The sequence below is a fragment of the Vidua macroura genome, chromosome 12, assembly GCF_024509145.1.
Source record: "Vidua macroura isolate BioBank_ID:100142 chromosome 12, ASM2450914v1, whole genome shotgun sequence".
Lineage (NCBI taxonomy): Eukaryota > Metazoa > Chordata > Aves > Passeriformes > Viduidae > Vidua > Vidua macroura.
The window spans coordinates 19,068,498-19,087,661 of NC_071582.1; the positions used below are offsets into that span (position 1 = coordinate 19,068,498).

General features: G+C 42.0%; 1 protein-coding gene across 1 annotated transcript in view; it reads right to left on the reverse strand.

The window, feature by feature from the left end:
• Positions 1–19,164, reverse strand: part of ADAMTS17 (ADAM metallopeptidase with thrombospondin type 1 motif 17) — a 156,915-nt gene that overhangs the window by 66,675 nt on the left and 71,076 nt on the right. Inside the window, exons 9-10 of the mRNA XM_053987950.1 lie at positions 12,599–12,739; positions 11,151–11,301 (exon numbers count right to left, since the gene is read on the reverse strand). Of these exons, the coding sequence (XP_053843925.1) occupies positions 11,151–11,301; positions 12,599–12,739 (292 nt within the window). The remainder of the gene's footprint in view (positions 1–11,150; positions 11,302–12,598; positions 12,740–19,164) is intronic.

Sequence of the window (19,164 nt, forward strand, 5' to 3'; positions counted from 1 at the left end):
ACTGATGGATGTCACTGACAGGAACAAAACCTACCCCAAACAAAAAGTGTGCTATTTGAACAGATTTCTTTTCACAAGAATAAATCTGGCCCATTAAAAAGGAATCCTATATGGGAGGCCACGTTGGGTGCTTTGGAACCATGCCAAATGCTTAGATGTCCAAGATACTTAATTACTCCTATTTTTAAAAAAAGATACTCAAGTAACTGCAGCTGGTGGTAGCAATAATCAGCCAGCAATGCCCCTGGGGAGAAGGTGGAATGAGAAAGAGGAAAAGATGTCATGGTGTGCTGTACAGCAAAGGAGAACTTGGTGACAGGCAGGGTCGAAGACTGGGAATATTGTGGGGGTCATTCCCCAGTGCTGCTGCTCTGCTCAGCCAGTGTGTGCTGCAGGGATCTCAGTGCTGATCACAACTGTGACCTGCCAGATCAAAACATTTTCAGAATTTAAGAAAAAGCACCAGGAAAAGGGACCTTTGCATCAGTAACATTTTCCACAGCATCCACCATGCTTTGCATTCCATGGAAAGGGATGATTTCAATACAGTGCTACATAGCTGAGTACCAAAAGAACAACAAAGAAGAATTACATTTCTTTCCACTATTGTTCACATTTCAGTGTAATGGTAAAAAGATGAGAAACCCGACTCTAGTGCCAGCTGGTCTTGTCAAGATTTATTGCACCTCATTAAATAGTTGAGTCAACACGCTTCAGCCTCATGGTTCTTCCCCAATGTAATGTAAGAGACTGTGGGTGCATGTGTGTTTTGTGTACAGGCATGTTGGTATGTCTCTATAAAACAGATCATGTCTCTATAAAATAGATCTGTACAAGAGAGGGTGCAGATGAGATAAATCCCAGTCCCAGCGATGATGTAGAACATACGGAAACAAAATAGTTATCACAGCAGTATCTGCATCCTGCTCCATTTCCACATTTCTTTCTGGAAAGAGGATTTTGCACTATTCAAACTCAAAGAACATTCACAAAAACTGGAAGCAGACAGCACAATTCACCATCTGTATTAACCACAATGCAGAAAGTCATTGTCAAACAAACAAGCAAATAACAGCAAATACTCCAGGGAAACCTAAATCAATGAATTTTCAAGACATTTTCTCTGAACAAATAGAGCATATGGGAAAATATCGGTCTTTAGTAATTTTGACTAAATGACTGTGACTAATTAGTGGTTTACCCACAGCTCTGAAAGCACTTAAGCACCAATTAGCCATGAGGACATCACACACAATTTTATTGATAGGTACAGAGAGGCAGAAGCACTGACAAAGCAGAGATTTCAAAGCTTACTGAGAAATGCATTGTTCCACCTCACAACTCCCAGATTCTCCACCCCCTGCCTTCTGGAGTGGACTAAAATCAAGAAGTACATCAATTAACCATCTATAAGCATTACAGGAAGAACACAAATCTAGGCAATAAACCACAGTGTGAAGGCACTACCAGCAAAACCTCCTTCCAAAGTGTGGCTGGGGACAATACTGGTATGTAAAATGAAGGGAAGCTTTGGAAATGAAAGATGCAGACAGCAAGTATTTCCACTTTTCCAGTCTTCAGCCCCTCTCTTACACATAACCACAAAGTTTCAGAGCAGAATGTGAGGAGAAGCACTCCAGCCAGATCTCCTGAATGACCCAGACAGAAATTTTGCCCCCAGAAGGAAACCCTCTGCTTCTGCCTTCTGTCAGAGGAACATCCTGGCTGAAGATATGATGGAATTCACTACATCCCTAAAGAAGTTGTTCTAGACATATATGAGCACCATTGCTAAATATCTGTGCATTACACAAGACCAGTGTTTGCTCAGCTTCAGGTCCCTGGATCACAAACCGCACGTAAATTAGGGTTAATTTCTGCTCTTTGATGTAAAACTGGGAAGACAGAGTGGGTGATGGTAGAAACAAAGTCATGAAAATGAAACAGCTTTTTTTTTTTTTTTACAATTTTGGCTGGAAACTAGAACCCCTCCACAGCCCACAAGAACATGGAAGGTGATAAAGCCAGGTCACACACCCAAGTATGAGCCATGGCATGGAGAAGCAATGGGCAGAGATCACCTCAAATGTGTGTTTGCACCTGCAAAACAGCCCAGAGTAGGGATACAGAGGGTGCAAATATTCACATACATGTGGGTGTGGTCTATATATATATATATATGTGTGTGTGTTTATGCCCATATATACATGTATACACACACATAATTGTAGGGAGATAAATAAAGGAAATACCTCTCTCAGCAACACCAACATTTCTGAAATCTCCCATCTTCGAGGTATGGAAAACATTGGATTTTTATAGCATCCCTGTGTTTGATTCAGAATCCTAAATGCAAAGCATATTTCAGGAAACAGTTACAGAAAAATCTGGTAATGGTGCTGAGCTCTGTGTTCTGGTGCCACAGCACTGCAAAGCCCAGGCCCTTGTTAGCCCAGTCCCCTGCATTTAATAGTGTTCAGATACCCCAGCAAAGATGAAACCATCAGCTTTGGGAGTTTATGTTCCCAAGACGTTTTATCATGTTAATAGCTCTGTTCAAAAGAGATCATGTATCCTCCTCAGCTACAATAGGAACCCAAACAAAACTCCCCATTAAACAGCAAAGCAGTCAGTGACTTTTTTTAATGGTTAAACAGCCTGCTTTGTGGGGAAATATCCAAGTGAGAAATGGCAGGACTTGAAAGGAAGTTGTTGTATGTGAGTGGCAGCTCAGAGCTCATACTGATACGGAAGAAGCCATCAAAAGAACTGTATCAGTGCTAATTCTGCATTCAGCAACCAGCTTTCAGATGGCAGGTCCCTGCCTGCAAAGCATTCCCTACAGTGTTCAAGAAGTGCCAGTGAGGATTTTCCAATGACAGATATTTCGCACTGGAAAAATATTGATTTGTTGAAACTGTCTGTGGGGAAAGGTCATCTTTGGATCAGCTCCCAGTTTGAAATATTTCCAAGACAAAAATAAAATTTTAAAAAGCGAGATGGCTGTTGAGAAGTAGTGTTTCAGTAAAATTTTAAAATTACTTTAAAAAAAAAAAAGAAAAAAAAAGCTTTTTCAACTGAATCCTTAAGGAATTTATACAGCAAAAAAAAAAAAAAATAGAAACTGAAATAAAATGAAATTTTATAAAGGTGCAAATTTTAGACTCTAAGAAACTCCTGGGAGATAGGAAAGCTTGTCTGCACAGCTGTTAGGAACCAGTCCTGGGAGAGGTCAGGATCTGGAAACTCCCAAGCTGGGAGAGATGTGCTCGGCAGGTGAGCGGCGCTTCCGATTACAGGGATTATAATGGCATCCATTTGACAAAGGGGCCTCACTGTGCCAGGTGTTTTCTCTCCCTCAAAGATCTCACCATCTAAACAGACTCCTGGGAGCTTGGGGATAAAGGAAGTTTTATCACTCCGTTCTAGGTGGAAAGATGAGGAACAGAAAGGGATTAAATGTCTTGCTGAAAGTCTGCTGGGAGATGAGCTGAACCAGAGCTGCTCAGAGCTCTCTGCTCAGTGTCACAGCCACAGGCTCCTGTGTCACTGCCTGCTCCAGCTAAAGCCAGGCTCTGGCTCTGGCCCTTCCCACCATTCCCAGCTTTTCACACTTTCCCAGGATGGCATTCCCCTTCCCCGGGACTCCATCCCCACACACTGCACTGCCACTGCGTGCAGACCTCAGGCACGGCTCAGCACAGGGATCTGTTTGAGGTTCCTTAGCTCAGTGCTGCAGCTGGAAATGAGGAGAAGGCAGAGTCACTCCAGCCAGCTCCTTGGCCACAGGCAGCGAGTCTGGAGCTCTTCCTGGGGTAGCTATTTCATCACCACTGCTGCTAAAATCTGTGTGATCCTGCCTCATGACCTCACAAGAATGGGCTCACAAGACTCCCCCAACTCAAACCCTCGGATTATTACCTGCAAGGGGAGCTTCCAAACCTCCTAAGTATAAAGAGAATCCAATGAATAAAGACGTCCTTCCCACCATGGGACAACTCTACAAAAGCTTGTTCATTCCCTAAATATTCACTCCTTCACCTTGTCTGCATCAAAGGAAAGAAACACTTATTTCTCCTGGAGATGAATTTGTTTCTGTGGCCCATTGGAAAGAGGAAGCTCTTCTTTCTAGCAGCAGAATTAAACCACCATGAAACCAATTTTTCTGTTAAAATGAAGGGACTATGAATAAGAATTTAGGAAAAGTAAATATCCTTAAAGGAGAAGAGCAAGAGACCTCATAACACGCAGTCTACATAGGTTGACTTTCAATGAAGTATCAGAATTCTCTTATTTTGCCAAGGTTTTGGCTCAGGATATTGCTAACCAGGAGACAAAATGTGCTTATGAATGGGATCCTAATTAACATCTATTAGGTAAAATAAACACACAATTTACTCTTGCTTTCCTGTTCAAAGCACAATGCAAATGTTCTCAAAGTCTCACAGGACGCTTCTGAGCAGCAGTTCTTGACACAAGGTGACAAAAACAATGCCTGCAATTTCTACACCATCACTGTCTTTAATTTTGGGTGCATAAACACCCCACAGCAATCACAAGGGAGGTGAGCAGTGTTGTTTGATAGAGCTTCTTGCTGCTGAAAATGAGTTCAGCATTTTCCAAAAGTGTTCCAAACTCAAATCCTGTAAAACTGGAAGGCACTTTTGGAAAGGAGCCACGCTGACCCAGACAAGATAATTGTGATACTCAGATCCATGTCTCAGTGGCCAAACTGCTGACCTGTGTCTAGAGCTGATATCCCAAGATAGTGCCAGACAAGCAGTGGAAGACTCCCAGACTGCAAGGACGGCACAAAGGAATAGAAACACTTTTTGGTTTTTTTTTAAACTGTACTTGGGAAGCAAACAATGAAACAGGAAAACACTGTCTCTGGTTTCAGCTGTCTATGGTGCTCTCAAGGAAAACTAAAAACCTTCCCGGTCTAAAATATTTCTTTGCGAAGCACCAGTTTTATTTAATTTTTTCATGTACCTGGAATTAAATTAATAGTCAAAAGTAAGAGATTGGAGAGAGCATTCATAAGACCACAAGCTAATTTTATGGCAAAACATTATGCTGGATACAAATCTATCTAGTGCCTTTAGGGCACTTATGTCACCAGCTCCAGGGATTCACAGACATGGAAAAATCCAAGGAGAAAAGGACAAGTTTGATGCACTTTCCTACCAACACACAAATCTTATTGTGTGAGCTCTTCAGCTTTGCTGAGGCCAGGTTTTAGCATCTTAAATGAGAGAACACAGCACAAATGTGTCACATCAGCTGGAAAAATCACAGAAGTGTCCTTACATGGTCAAATCTGGAAGTAGAGGCACATGGAATAAAGCACTGGAACAGAATCTTTGAATTAAATGATTGGAATTTTTTACTGTGACTTATTACCAATATCTAAAAGAGCTGTTCTTAAGAGTAATGTTCACTCAACAGCTCTAAGTCTGCTCCTCAGGCCTTAACACCTGACTGTCAGATATAAAAAAATATTGATTTGTTTTGAACAATAGACAGAGTTGTCACTTAAAAAAGAAAAATAGGAAAATTAAAATAATGAAATAATGGATTGTGTTTCTTGGCCACGGGAAAAGAGAAACAAGGGACAACAATAAATATAGATATGTACACACACCGTTCAGATGTGGTTGTGAAAATTACGGAGTTTCTCTTGAAGTGTTTTGCAGATGGGAAGTTCCCAGCAGGCCAGTGGGAGAAGTCTGAATGCCCTTCAAGCTTGTTCTACGCTATTTTCAGGCTGATACTCAATCGTATTCTGGCTAATTTTGTAAAGTTTAGACTTTAGCTGTAGATGCCACATCACAAGGCTACACTAATTCTTTCTCCCTCCCCTTGTCTTAATAAGAAATGAAAAATTGCCAAGCTCAAGTGTTTAATTCTTAATAGGCTCTCTCTACTATCATAAAGAGTTTATTATGTTTATCTTCTGAAATTTCCACATTGTATTTTTATAATTTTATTTTGGTTCCCTTCTCTCTTTTTATTTTTCTTTAAACCACTGCACCAGAATGTGTTTTGACCATCTTCCAAACTGAAACACGTACAAAAATTTCTGAAGCATTCCAATAATTGTAAACTGGGCTGGGCTGCCCAGGCAGGAACTCTGCTTCTCTCTCTTTCTCTCTCTCTTAAACAAAAAGTATTTCCACTGAAAATAAAGAGAAAAAGGTATTTTTGCAACATACAGAAGCAGTGAAATAGGACCCTCCAGCTTCATAGAAACAGGCAATGTGAAAACAGTCTGAATTCTAACAACCTACATGAGGAAAACTATGAACTACAGAATGGCAATTAAGTTAATTGTTACCTTTACTTCTCAAAAAAAAAAAAAATCTGCTCATTTTATTTCAGAATTGTCAGGCTTCTATCCTGCAAGCCTCAAGAAAAACCCAACCCATGCTCTTCCAGATTTATTAGTATTACTGTGTAGATAAAGTCCCTGGTAGTACAGAAAAAGACAATGCAACCTATTATTTTCAGGATAAACCAGTTTTCAAACTAATTACCACATTCTTGTAAATATTCTATATGTTACTAAATAATAGGGCTCAATATCATGGTCTGCATCTGACAAATGGCCCTGCAGAGAAAAGGCAAACAGAGGCCCATTGATTCCCAGGCACAGAGCCCAAAAGGCCACTCCAGCAGTCTCTTTGCAAGATCAAGACCACAGAGAGACCTACAATTGCTGAATTATACTCACCACCACACCAACAAATATGTAAACTGAAGGGGAACATTAAATCCACTTGATCATTACAATTCCTGGTTTTTCTTCACTTTGTTTTTGGTTCCTCTCTTTTTCCACATCAGCCAAGAAGTCTACTTTGTCTCCTTTGGCTTGCAGTCAACTTTGCCCTCTCGGTCTGTAGCTTGTAGATATTGGAAAACACCTGAATTTGTTAAAAAACAACCTGAACCTAAGAAAAACAGTGGAGCCAGTTCTAGCTGGTTTAGTATTTCTAAAAACAGTGCTATGTCAAAATTGCCATTCCCAGCTACATCTGAGTTGACAGTGTCCCTTGTCAGAAAAAAATTCTCTTGGTAGCAATGCTAATCTCCTTCCAAGTGCCACTCCAGCCTCAGCCCAGCTTTGACTCAAAACAATGCTGGACAATAACAGTTATGTAAAAACCCGCAAAAATGTGTTAATAATAAATAAGCCAAAAGGCTTATAAAACAAAAAGCAAAGTGGATACATGAGATAGAAATCACATTTTTTTCCCCATAAAATGATTTCAGTGCAAAAGCCTCTGTTGGTAGGCGTGCCAGCCTGAAAAATAAAGATTAAACACACAGAATGTTTCCATGTGAGGTTTCAAATGTGTTTTGACGAATTTCTGGGGGAGAAACACCATCTCTGCTCCCTGAGAGATTCAGCAGAAACCACCATGCTATTCCTCTTGGAATAAACACAAGAACACAAGTAAAGGGTTAACTCCTGCTCTCAGGCATCATCGCCTGCCTGGGGTTGGAGCTCTCTGCTTCCTCCCTCAGAGGGGTCAAATGAATTCTCAGTAGTTGATTCATAGCCCAGTGTGGAGCTGAAGGACAGAGGTCAGACAGGTTGAATTGCCTGTAATTTGCACAACTGCTCCCATGCTAGCCCTGGACTCACAGCAGCATTCAGCAGCCAGAGCCCCCTGGGATCTCTGTGTTTGGGTGCACTGATAACTCCCTGTGCAATGTCAGAGGTGCATTTCTGCCCAGCTTTTCCTGCAATTATCATGATGTTGCTCAGAGCTTGAGAATGACACATTAATTTCTCTAAAAGCAACTTGTCTGCCTCAAAATAAAGGCCACTGTGTAATAACCTCTTAGGTGGGCCAAAGCTCTCCCAACACTGTGCAGCTTCCCAGCTGGAGGCAGGCAGCATGGCTGGCATGGCAGAGCACACTTGTACAGCCTGCTAGATAAGCACTTGCATGAATCAGACAATGCCTGACATTTGCAATGGGAAAGATGAACAGAAGGCACCACGGAAAAGCACTTTGATCCCTTTGCATATTCCAGGAGAAAACTCTGTAACTTGGATATGAAGGAGGATCTACTGAAGGGTCTTGAGGGATTCATTAATCATAGAACCATAGAATGGTTTGGGTTGGAAGGAACCTTAAAGTTCATCCAGTTCCAACCCCCTGCCATGGGCAGGGACACCTTCCACTATCGCAGGGTGCTCCAAGCCCTGTCCAGCCTGGCCTTGGACACTTGTTCCCTGCCCTAACAGGAACCCAGGCTAAAAGCCTGATTCACAGCTCCATAAAGAGGTGACATGCACTAGAAAATCTTATCCAATATTGAAGTTACAGAACCAGATCCTGAAATATACATCTTGGAGGTCACAGATTACAACAGACTATGGATCATCTGACCATCATAAACTCATTTTTTAGTATATTAAAATGTAGAAGGAAAGGAGAAAGGAATGTAGAAGTTTGGTGTATGTAAAGCTGAGCCTTGCTCATATATTTTAATTTCTGTTCTGTAAATTTGGAGTAGAATAGCTGCAGGATAGCTGGTTTGGCAGAGAGCTACAGTTTTGTTCTAAGGCATCTGAGTTATCCTTAAAAACAAAATGGAAGAAGAATTTTCGGGATGCAATCTCAAATATTCATATATATGGGCGAATATTCATGGATTAACTATCTTGTTGGACTGGTGTGGGAGGCCCAGCCACTGCCAAGCATTGAGGGACCTGATTCCCTGTGAAAGCAAAGATCACATTCCTTCAAAAAATTGGGCTTTGATGCTGTTAAAGGAGTGCTTACTGCACAGAAATTTCCTGCAGTTTCTCAAAAATGTTGAAATTTTGGAATTATCTAACCTCTCAAGTTTGCTCTAAACCAAATTGCATGGCATTTTTGAATATAGGGCATCTAGTTTGCCTGATATAATTATGTAGCTCAACTATCTCCAAAGAAATATTGTAATATAACTCTCTTATTATATAAGAAAATAGGCAGCAGACACATGTAATCATAAAAAGATTGAGCAGGCTCATTTCCTGAAGTTTATTTCCTTTTCGTAACAAATATTTACTGTCAAATGTTTATTGCTTTTACATTTGGATTTTTTTAATACTTTATTGAATTAAAAATACCACATTACCATTGGCTAAAAGAGGAGACAGCTGTATTTGCCAATAATTTCTACAGCTAATGCCAGTGACCAGTGCCAATTTTTTTTTTTGGTTCATATTTTTGTAGACAGCTTTGAGACTTATGATACAAGTATTCTGCAGATGAGGCCTGAGGAACACAAAGGTGAAAAGAACACAAACTTCAGAGGTTTAAAAATCAAAAGTGATCATTTCCTCTAAAGAATTTCCTTTCCTTGCCATCAAACACCAATTCAGAGTAGTATAACAGGATGTAAACACATGCTTAAACTAATGGCAGGTGGCACAACAGGGTGAATGCTAATTCTTAATGCACATCTGCAACAGAAATAATTCTAAATAAGGGACTGCAAATTAGTTTTAATCTGCTGAAGTTCTACCAGGCTTTTCATTAGGAAGCACTAATGTCCTCACAAAATATGCTTCGCTTTTGGGAGAAAGGAGAGATGGAGAAAAAGAGCATGTTTTTCATTGTGTTCTAAAGTGTCAAATAATTAGACTGGTGAAAAATCTTGGGAGACACAAACACCTGCTGTCTGTATCTCATAGAGAATGGTGCCTCTTGGCACATTATTCTGGCAAACAACAAGTCCCTGAAGCAATTCCAGACTGGACATGCAACTCCTGTGTGAGAAAGGCTGACCACCTACCAGCAGGCTGACATTCTCATCAGGCACTGGAATACCCAGAAACAAAATGGTTTTTTATCACAACAAGGGAAATAGCAAAAATCTCTTCCAAGAGCAGTCCAGCTGGGTGACACCCACACAAGTGGAAGAACTTGAGTCATGCTGGGTAGATCTGAGGTTTTCTTTACAGACCTATATTCTAACACTTTGCTTCCAGTACAGTAGTCCTGGTGGTCTGCATTTTCTTGATGGAGCTGGGAAATACAACCTGTCCAGATTCTTTTCCTATTGTTTTATATTAGCTAGTTTCCAAGTCCAAAATAAATAAAACAGCTAATGTGAAACTAAGAGCATTTTCCCAGGACTTTCATGTGTTCCACAGTTTTAGTAATTTAGCATTTAGAAACCTCAGTTATCTCTGATTATTATTTTCTTTCTTAACACTGATTTAAGATCCCAAGCTTGTTCAGAGTGGTAATGAGGGACAGCTGAAAAATACGAATAGTCAGTTATTAAAAGCAAGAAACCTGTCTGCTTCTTGCCTGTCTGTAGAGGAGAGAATGCTTCCAGCTGGTGCTGGTGACCCAACAGAGCTTCATAACTTTTTTTTTGATATCTCCAAGGCCACACTGGAAGCAGGCACTACACCACTCCCTGTCTAAAGCAGGTATAAGATAAGCTCAGAATTAAAAGATCTGATTATGTGTAATACCTTATGAAAAGTTTGACTGTCTAAATTCCAGAGGATGAGTCCAACAGCCTCATCTCAAGCACAACCTGCTTCTAGAGACAGCAACAATCAATGTTTCCATTTTGCCAACCAACCCCATGGTACCCCACACTGCACCCAAATCCTGATTAAACATCATGTTGCTTAGAAAACACACAGGATTCTGCACAGAATTTGGTAAGGCCTCATGAAACAATCAGACATCAATATTTCCTCAGCACAGTTAAGAGTCAGCTCCTAAGAACACTGCAGAGGTCTGAAGGTGAAGTCTGTGAACACCCAGCCAGCCATCTAAGCTGACGCTGTGGAAGTAGCCAAACACTCTTGTGAGAAGAGACTTTCACCTCAGCTGAACTTCCAGGAAAACAATCTCTACAGAGCATTTCAGCAAAACAATCTCAAAAGGGAACAAAGTGCAAACACCAGTTTTTCTGAGTCTGCTCTGGGAGATTACCAAGGGCAGTGTGGGGAAAGAAGGATGAGGCCTAAGCAGGAGCTGCTGACATGGAGCTCAAGGCCATTTCATTTTCCACCAGCAGCACTGAAACTGAGGGAAATACAGACTCCTTTTCTCTTCCCCAGGGCCTGGCAGCTTTATTTCCACTTCCCACCTTGTTTCCAGCTACAACCCACGAGCTCTTACCTCCATATTCTTACAGAAGGTGGCGTTGGTGCCAAAAAGGATCTGGCACTGCTCATCGGCGCTGTAGTGCATCCCCGGCAGCTTGTGAGGGAGCCGCACGGAATATTGGCTCCGGGGGTCAGTCAGCAGCAGGCAGGTGCTCACCTTGGACCTGGGAAGGGCAGGAAGGAAAAATGCCCTTTAGGGAAAACCCCTCAGGGGATTTTCCATGGAAGTCTTCTGAATCATTGAGAGCTATGGATATAAAGGGCCTTGGGAAGTCACCCATGGCCCCAGGCCTCAAGGCAGGACAGCCGACATTCACACCATCACAACATTCTGGGTTAAACATCTGTCTAAACCAACATTCACAACATTCTGGGCTAAACATTTGTCTAAACCAACATTCACAACATTCTGGGTTAAACATTTGTCTAAACCTTTCCTAGAAATCTGATGGAGACTCAATTCGGTCCTCAGGCAATCCAGCCCAAAGCTCCACTTGCCTTGAAATGACAGCTAGAAAGTCTTCCATCATGTCTCGCCTCAATCCCCTCAACTGAATTCTGAGCCCTTGACATTTTTTCTTATCCATCACAGGCATAAAAAGAAGATTTTTCTCTTTGCCTTCCCAACAATCTTTTATAAATTGGAATATCACTGTCATATCAGGGGCCAGACACAACCAGATGAGTTCAGATGCAACTTCTTTTTCTATTTCATGCCTTTAACATGGCATTAAAAATCCCATTTTCTTTAATTATTTTCCTTTCTTTCCCACCTCTATCCCCCAGAGTGGGAAATTTTCCATTCTGAACCCACTCCTAGCACAAAGCACTGTGCCAGGCACTGTCTGTCAGAGAGCTGCACTGTGGGTTTAAGATTAGAACTGCAGAGTTCAGACAATTCCAGTTCTTCCTGTAGTACATGAGATTTAACAAGCAGCAGGACAGAAATCCTTCCTGAACAACTGAATACGATGAGCTGAAACATGGATGCAGTGGGGAAGAAGTTTATAGTGAACTGTTTTAGACCAACACTCATTGAGGAGTGAGAAAACACATCAGAATGACCCCAGGCAAAGTCAAGTTTCAATAAAATAAAAGCTATTTAATAACAAGACAGTAAAAGCCACAGTATAAACCTGCAGAATCTTTAAGCAGAGATTTCTGCAAGCCACCTACACACAGATTTCTGTCATTGCAAAATTGAAAGGCATTTTCTGTAAAAAAAGCTGATATGGGATTTTTTAAAAGATGTTATCAGCACATTGACAACTGCACATAATTCTTCTGCCTCTCTTCAATCCTCAGTTTCAAGGTGCTATTGCAATGGAGACAGATTCAAATCTGCATACCCTAATGACACATGTACAGTTCTTTAAAAGGAAAATTGTTAATACTTTCACTTTAAAGCAACAGAGTGGATTCTTGCCTGGTAGGATTTTTGACACTCAGCACAATTCTTACTTTAGGAAGTTTTCCAGGTCGTCTCGGCTGCACGAAGACCAGGAAAGGTCGCTTGGGTTCCTGCCCTTCACCCATTCTCCAGACATGATGTGAGACCTCCCAGCACAGGGCTGATGATCATCATCGTGGCTCATCCCCATGCTGTTGGATTAGAACAGTACAAGAGAAAAAACCTATCAAGTTATGATGTGGGTTTGTCATTTCCCACTGCCCTCAGCAATGACACTCTCAGCAATTACCTGCACACAGAACACACAATCAGCCATGTACTACCCTGGGCACCTGCTAAATAAATGAACTAGAGGTTCCTTTAATTTATCCATTGCCTTAATTTCACAAACTGTTTGGTATTTGGGCGTTTGAAACTTTTAAATGAGCTTCTTATGGACCTTCCTCCCAGGGTTTATAAACAGTGAACCTGGAGAAGTGATGTAGTTCAGAGAAGGGTATCTGCTGGAATATTTACTGAAAATTTTGGACTGCTTTGCCAAATCTAGTGGATAGGATCCCTACAATTACACTGGGAGAATGATCTAGAGATGGGTCTACTTTGTTCTTGCATCAGTGCGAATTTGGAATATACTGTTAGGAAAAACATTTTCCTAAATTAGTGGTATTGTACAATCATCTAACTTTGAGGCTGATCCTTTTTTGAGTGGTGGGTTGGATCAGATGATCTCCAGTGGCCCTTCCAACCTAAATTAGGCTCTGTAACAGCAGAGTTTAGACTGGAGCCTGAGGCAAAGCCAAGCCCATTTCTGCAAGCACTGTCCAAACAGCACCAAGACTGCCCCATGCCCATCTCAGCAAGGACAGAATGTGACCTACTCAGCAAAACAAACCATCTAAACAAAGAGCAGATTGTGTTGTAGAAACACATAGAGGGATTCAAACACATTCAGTGAGGATTTCCAAAAGTACTCAGAGACAGAAATGTGTTACTTCAACCTCCATCACACTTCCCCCTCAGGACCCTTCTATCATTGGGGGAGTCTTCACCATTGGGCTGCTACAGCAGGTGCAGGTTCAGGTTCAGAATAATTCCCTGTTGCCACCACAGGAAGGTGAGACTCCTCTGCTGCAGGTAAAACTTTGTGAATAGGGAAAAATGGTGTGACCAAGGTCACCTGCTACACTCAGTCCGTCACAACAACCTGCCAGGCAATGAAAGTGAGTTAAGGATTTTCCATCCTACTTCAAAATGAACATTAAAACCCTTTTTCAGAATCACAGAGAGTAATAACTCTTTTAAAAAGTAACATGCCTCCTTCAATTCCAAAGTGAAATGGAAAATGAATTTCAGAAGAGAGGTGCCTTTTATAGCCAGTGTCACCTTTTAGCAAAACATCACCAATTAGGGGCGGAAAATACAGAATTCACTGTGTTTCCAGCTGGCTGGCTGGAGCAAGCTAGGAGCAGTCCCTTTAAATATGCACTGTTTAATCCATGCTATTTCCCTACAAATCTGAGGCTCCTGTTTGCTTTCTGACTGTGCTCTTGGCTTTGCTTCTCCCCAGTCGTGGGACTTGACTGTTCAGAGCCCAAACACGACATTCATTTCTAGTAGCAATGAACCAAAACCCACTTCAGCACTTTGATAATTATGGCTTAGATTGAACCACCATCTCTGCTATTTTTAGCTTACAGTGAAGATTATATGGTGGAGTCTATTATTTTAGGTTTATCTCCAGGGACATTTTTATTATTATCTCTAGCAAAACTACACTGAATGTAATTTTTAGACTCAGAAGTTCATAGTTATTCTTGTTTTTAAACCTTTGTGGTTTTTGAACACTGCAGAAACATTAACATCGAGCACATTTTGTTTGATGCACGCAGGAATAATCTAACAGTCTATTAGTAACTCTAACTTCAAAACAGTAAAGAGTGAAATTCCTGCTCCACTGAAGTGAATGGGAGTTTTGCCATTGACTTCAATGGAGCCTGGGTTTCACTCCAAATATTTTACCCATGTTGTTTCTACACACAGAGAAAACTCCTCACATGCTAGGATGAAAGCTCCAGCAGTATTTCTCCAATGCAAATAAGCCCATCTAAAGACTGAGTTCCTAAAAGTCAGGAAAGGAAGGGCTCAGCACCATGAAGCAAGGGACGTGAGCTTGTCAGGAAATCTCCAGAACAGAGTTTGCCCCAAAATGCCAGTTTGAAGGCTCGTGGGCTTGCAGCAATCCTGTTAACTTTTCTAAGGGAGACCAGGCAGGTTTCCAAGGTTTCTTGCAGCTTGTCTGCCTTGTGACTGCCACAGTGCTGAGACTCAAAGCTGGTTCCTTTTTGGGTTTCTACTCTGTTTCTCTGGGATGGGATCTGGCAGCCCTCCTGTTCTGGCAGCTTCCTGAACACCCTCCTGGTCAGCACATCAGGTGTTCCATCTCAAAAGGCTGAAAGCAAATCATCTTCCTGACTTTGCAAGTGCTTAAGGATCCCTGATTTTATCCCTTCCAGAATAGACTAGTGTTTAGTCTAGGGTTTTTAATTAAGAAATGCTTTAGCTTTCTGATTAAGTTCAATTATTTTTTGTCAAATATGTTGAAAGTGAGTTTTTGTTGGAAAAAAACAAGGGTAGCACTTACTAATTAGTACATTCCTGTCATAAGCTTTATTTTAAACCTGATCTCATGGAAGATGTCTTGCCTAGGACAAAAGCTGAGGCTGCCAGTCTTTACTCAGGTTTATTTTCCAGGGGGTTTGAGACAGATAAAATGTATTCTCTATAAAGAATGAATCAGAACTCACAAAGTTATTTACAGGCTTCTTCCGAAATTCATTCAATTCTTACATGTGTGTAAATCTACCCATTTCTGAATCATTCCTGTTTTCTTAACAGAAATTCTTTTAAAAGTCACAAGCATAAAGGAATTGAGCCTGAAAGGAATACTTTTATTGGTATAAAGCAAAAGAGCTTTGCCAGTTTATATTAGCTTGGGATCTGGCCTCAAGGTACACAGGCAACCCCTCCTGGCCTCTCAGTGATGAGTTTCTGGTAGAATGAAACCAGCAACACCTTTGGAGCCTGTTTTAATTGGCAATGCAGAACTTTTCTCAGCATCTACTTTACCTTACAATGACTCACTTGAGAAATTGATTAAATGACCTGCAGGACTAAGGCATACCCTAGTATGCTAACACATTATTTTCTGAAGTTCAAGGGTCTCCAGCTACATCAAAGGGACCAGGTTTTCCTAAACAAGCAGTAAATGCAATGCCATGCTGATTCTTTTCACTAATGAACAGTGCCTCTCCTTTTGACAGAAAAAAAAAAATGGGACAGAGCAGTGTGTGTTTGTACTAAACACCAGTGCAAACTGAATCAATAGTTTACATTTCATTTGTGACCATCTAATCTTACCTGCTATTCAGAATTCATGTGGAATTAGAAGCAGGTAATCAGTCTGTTGAAATAGTCTGCCTTGGGAAGTTCTAGTCTTACACGAACTGATCTTGAACAAAGAGTTGATAAGAAAAGCTCTTAGATTAGAAGTAGCAATGTCAAAATGACACTGCACTGCCCTGTGTGCTCCCTGAGACATAAATGTCCATTTTATCAGAAGCCACAAACAGATGCTGCCTGTTACTCTTTACAAAGCCAGCAGAGCCACTATGGATGAGCAAGACTCAGTTTCCCTCTGTGCTGTTACCACCACAGTCACTCCTCCATCCCAACCCCACAGGAAACTTCAGCCTTTCAGTTCATCACAGTCTCCTCCTAAGGACAATGAGATTCCACAAAGGCAAGCAAGGACAGCTTAGACTGCCAGCTCTTCAACTCCTTTCATTCAATGTTTACTCAGAGTAGGCACCCTGGGACTCTGGTTTCACACTCCAGCTTCTTTCCTAATATAAATAATGCATTGCTTACCAGTCAGACACCACGGCCTCACTGGAGGAGTCCTGCAGCACATTTACTGTGGCTCATCATGTGTGAGGCCAGAAACAAGCTGACCGACCAGTGTGAGCCCTGACTGTTAACATAATCACAGCAAGGCAAACCTGATCAGGAGTCACAGGGAGGCAGCAACAACAGATCTCTTTGATGCAGTTTTTTTGGAGAGCAAGGCTTTAAAGTAGCACTGCTATGAATAAAAAATAGCATGCAGTCTCTGGGAGCTCTGGCCTCCCTGAAGCCTGTGCAGCAATCAGAACTGGGTCAGGATGCCAGAATTACACTCTGGGCCTGAGCTGGCCAATTTCTTGTGTAATTCTTTTAAACTAAACTCAATTATCAGCCCTCCGTTTTCCCACAGCAATGCTGAACAAATGCACTTGCTTTGTTTGTTTGGGTCATTCGTAGAGTTTCTCCTCTAGACAGTTAATGTAACTAAACTGCTCTGTTTACCCTTGGTGTGTTTTCCAGTGTTTCCTGTTTTCTTCACAAGCCTGAGCCAAAGTGCACCAAAGCTTGTGGAAAGCCTCCTGCTGCATCCAATGCACTGCTGCACCTCAGTGTTCTTGAGGTCATGTACACAAATCTTCACCAGAACCACTACGACTCTCAATAAAAAACCCAAATCTGAGTTAAAGGATAATGCCAAGGGCTGGGAAAAACTGATTTAGGAGATGCTTGAAAAATCTTTTCAACAGCTGCAACTCTGGCTGGTGAGAGACCACTGGACAAATCCCCAGGACTGTTATCATTCACTCTCCCTTAGCAGGGAGAGACATAAAGCTGGGACAAGAGGCAAGTTGGATAGAAAATATCACCACCAGCAGCACTTTTCTTCAGAAAAAGGGTAGCAATGGAAAGAAAGAAATATGAAGAAGGAAAGCCTGAAAAAAAGACACCCAGATGTGGAAATGCCACAAAGTAAGACCACCTCCGTCACCTCCCTCTGAAAGTCAAACCATTCCATTTGCCTGCAAATAACTCAGCGTGAGTCAAACGCTGGATCACTTTAGAAACTCATGGCTATCAAGGCTACCCAAGGTGTCCTGGCTGTCACCCCAGCTGCTTATTAAACATGCATGACAAACAATTGATTGCTCTCCACACAACTGCACTTAGCTCAGCCACCACTTCTCCAAAGGGCAGGGAGGATGTCCAGCTGCCAAGAAGGAAATGAGGACAGTGGGCTGTCTCTCACTCCCACAGACAGAAATCCAAAGGAGCCTTTCCAAAGAACCAACTCACTAAGAGCTGTAACTGTGTAAGCTCAGCAACACATTAAATAGGAAGAGCTCCTTAGGGCCAGCCCTGCAGAGCAACATGGCCTCAGAGAATTGAGCAAAGAGCCCATGACAGCTGTATCCCAAACACAGGGGAGACAGGAGAAGCCAGAGATATCTCATGCTCCAAGTGAAAAGTGCAGTGGGACCACTAAGGTTTTTACGTTTTTGGCTGATACTTGATTGCTGGGCAGCGTGTTTTCTCAACCTGTAACATGCCTTACCCTGCAGATGTTCTCCTAAAGGCTTTGTTTCTGCAAGGGAACATTGCTATGAGCTAGGCAGTACCAGCCTTGCATGTCACCACTGACCTTGTCAGAAGAGAATATGAGAGAAGTCATTCCCTGTGACCCTGCTTGCCATGACTCACCCACAAGTAATCCAGCATTAAATGCAGAGCCAGGACTAAGCACAAGATTTCCTTCTAAAACCCACTGGAGAAAAATAAATGCAAAAGGAGGGCAGACTGCACATCCTTGCAGAGCGGGAGAGGTAAGGGAGAAGGGGAGCTGTAATTTACCTGCTCTGGCATGTCAGCGTGGGCAGGATGACAGTGCCCCACAGGAGGACAGCTATTCAGACAGGCACAAATGCCATCTGTTTTTCCATATGAAGGACAAAATCTCTCCCCTTCCCACCTCCTATCATGTCTCAGTGAAGGTTTGAGAAGGGAATCCCATCTCTGCAGCGCATCCAATGTCAACCACAAAGGAAGATGCTGGCATGGAAGAAGGTTACACAGGGTGTGTGGCTGGCAGCTGAGAACGTTAAACGTGGCCATTAAACTCAAATCCCAACAGGTCACTAAGCAGAGGGTGCACACCAACAGCTCTTAGCAGCTCCTGCCTTGGGCTGGGTTTGAATCAGGAGTAGGGGACAGCACCCCACATCATCCAGCCTGTGAGCTGTCCACTCCCAAATTGAGTTCAATGTTAGGAATTTTTATTAACATTTGAAATTGAAGCTGCATCACTGGAAAGATGCCTACTTCTGAACTGGTTCAACATGTTTAACATTTCAATATAAAATGCTGATCATCTTGCAAGTTATGAGGTTTCCATCCAGTTGAGAATAAAGGCATAACAGAGGAAGGAGGGAAGCGGGGGTGCTCATTTGAGCTGGAACTGTAATAGGAGCTGCAGTGCAAAGTGAGGACACTGACTTTGAGAGGGTGACCCAGGAAGGTGATGCCTCTAAGAGAGGCAGAGACAGCCAGAGATGTCAGAGTAGGCCAAGGGAGGCTTGGACAAACTAACAAATCCTGTGAAAATGCTGAGGTGAGCTGAGCTCTCACTGAGGGAGGAGGCAAGGAAGCATCTTGTGCAACCTTCCTACAAAACCAGTGGCCACTGAGGCCTCTGGCTTAATGGAAAGCAGGTTTTTTC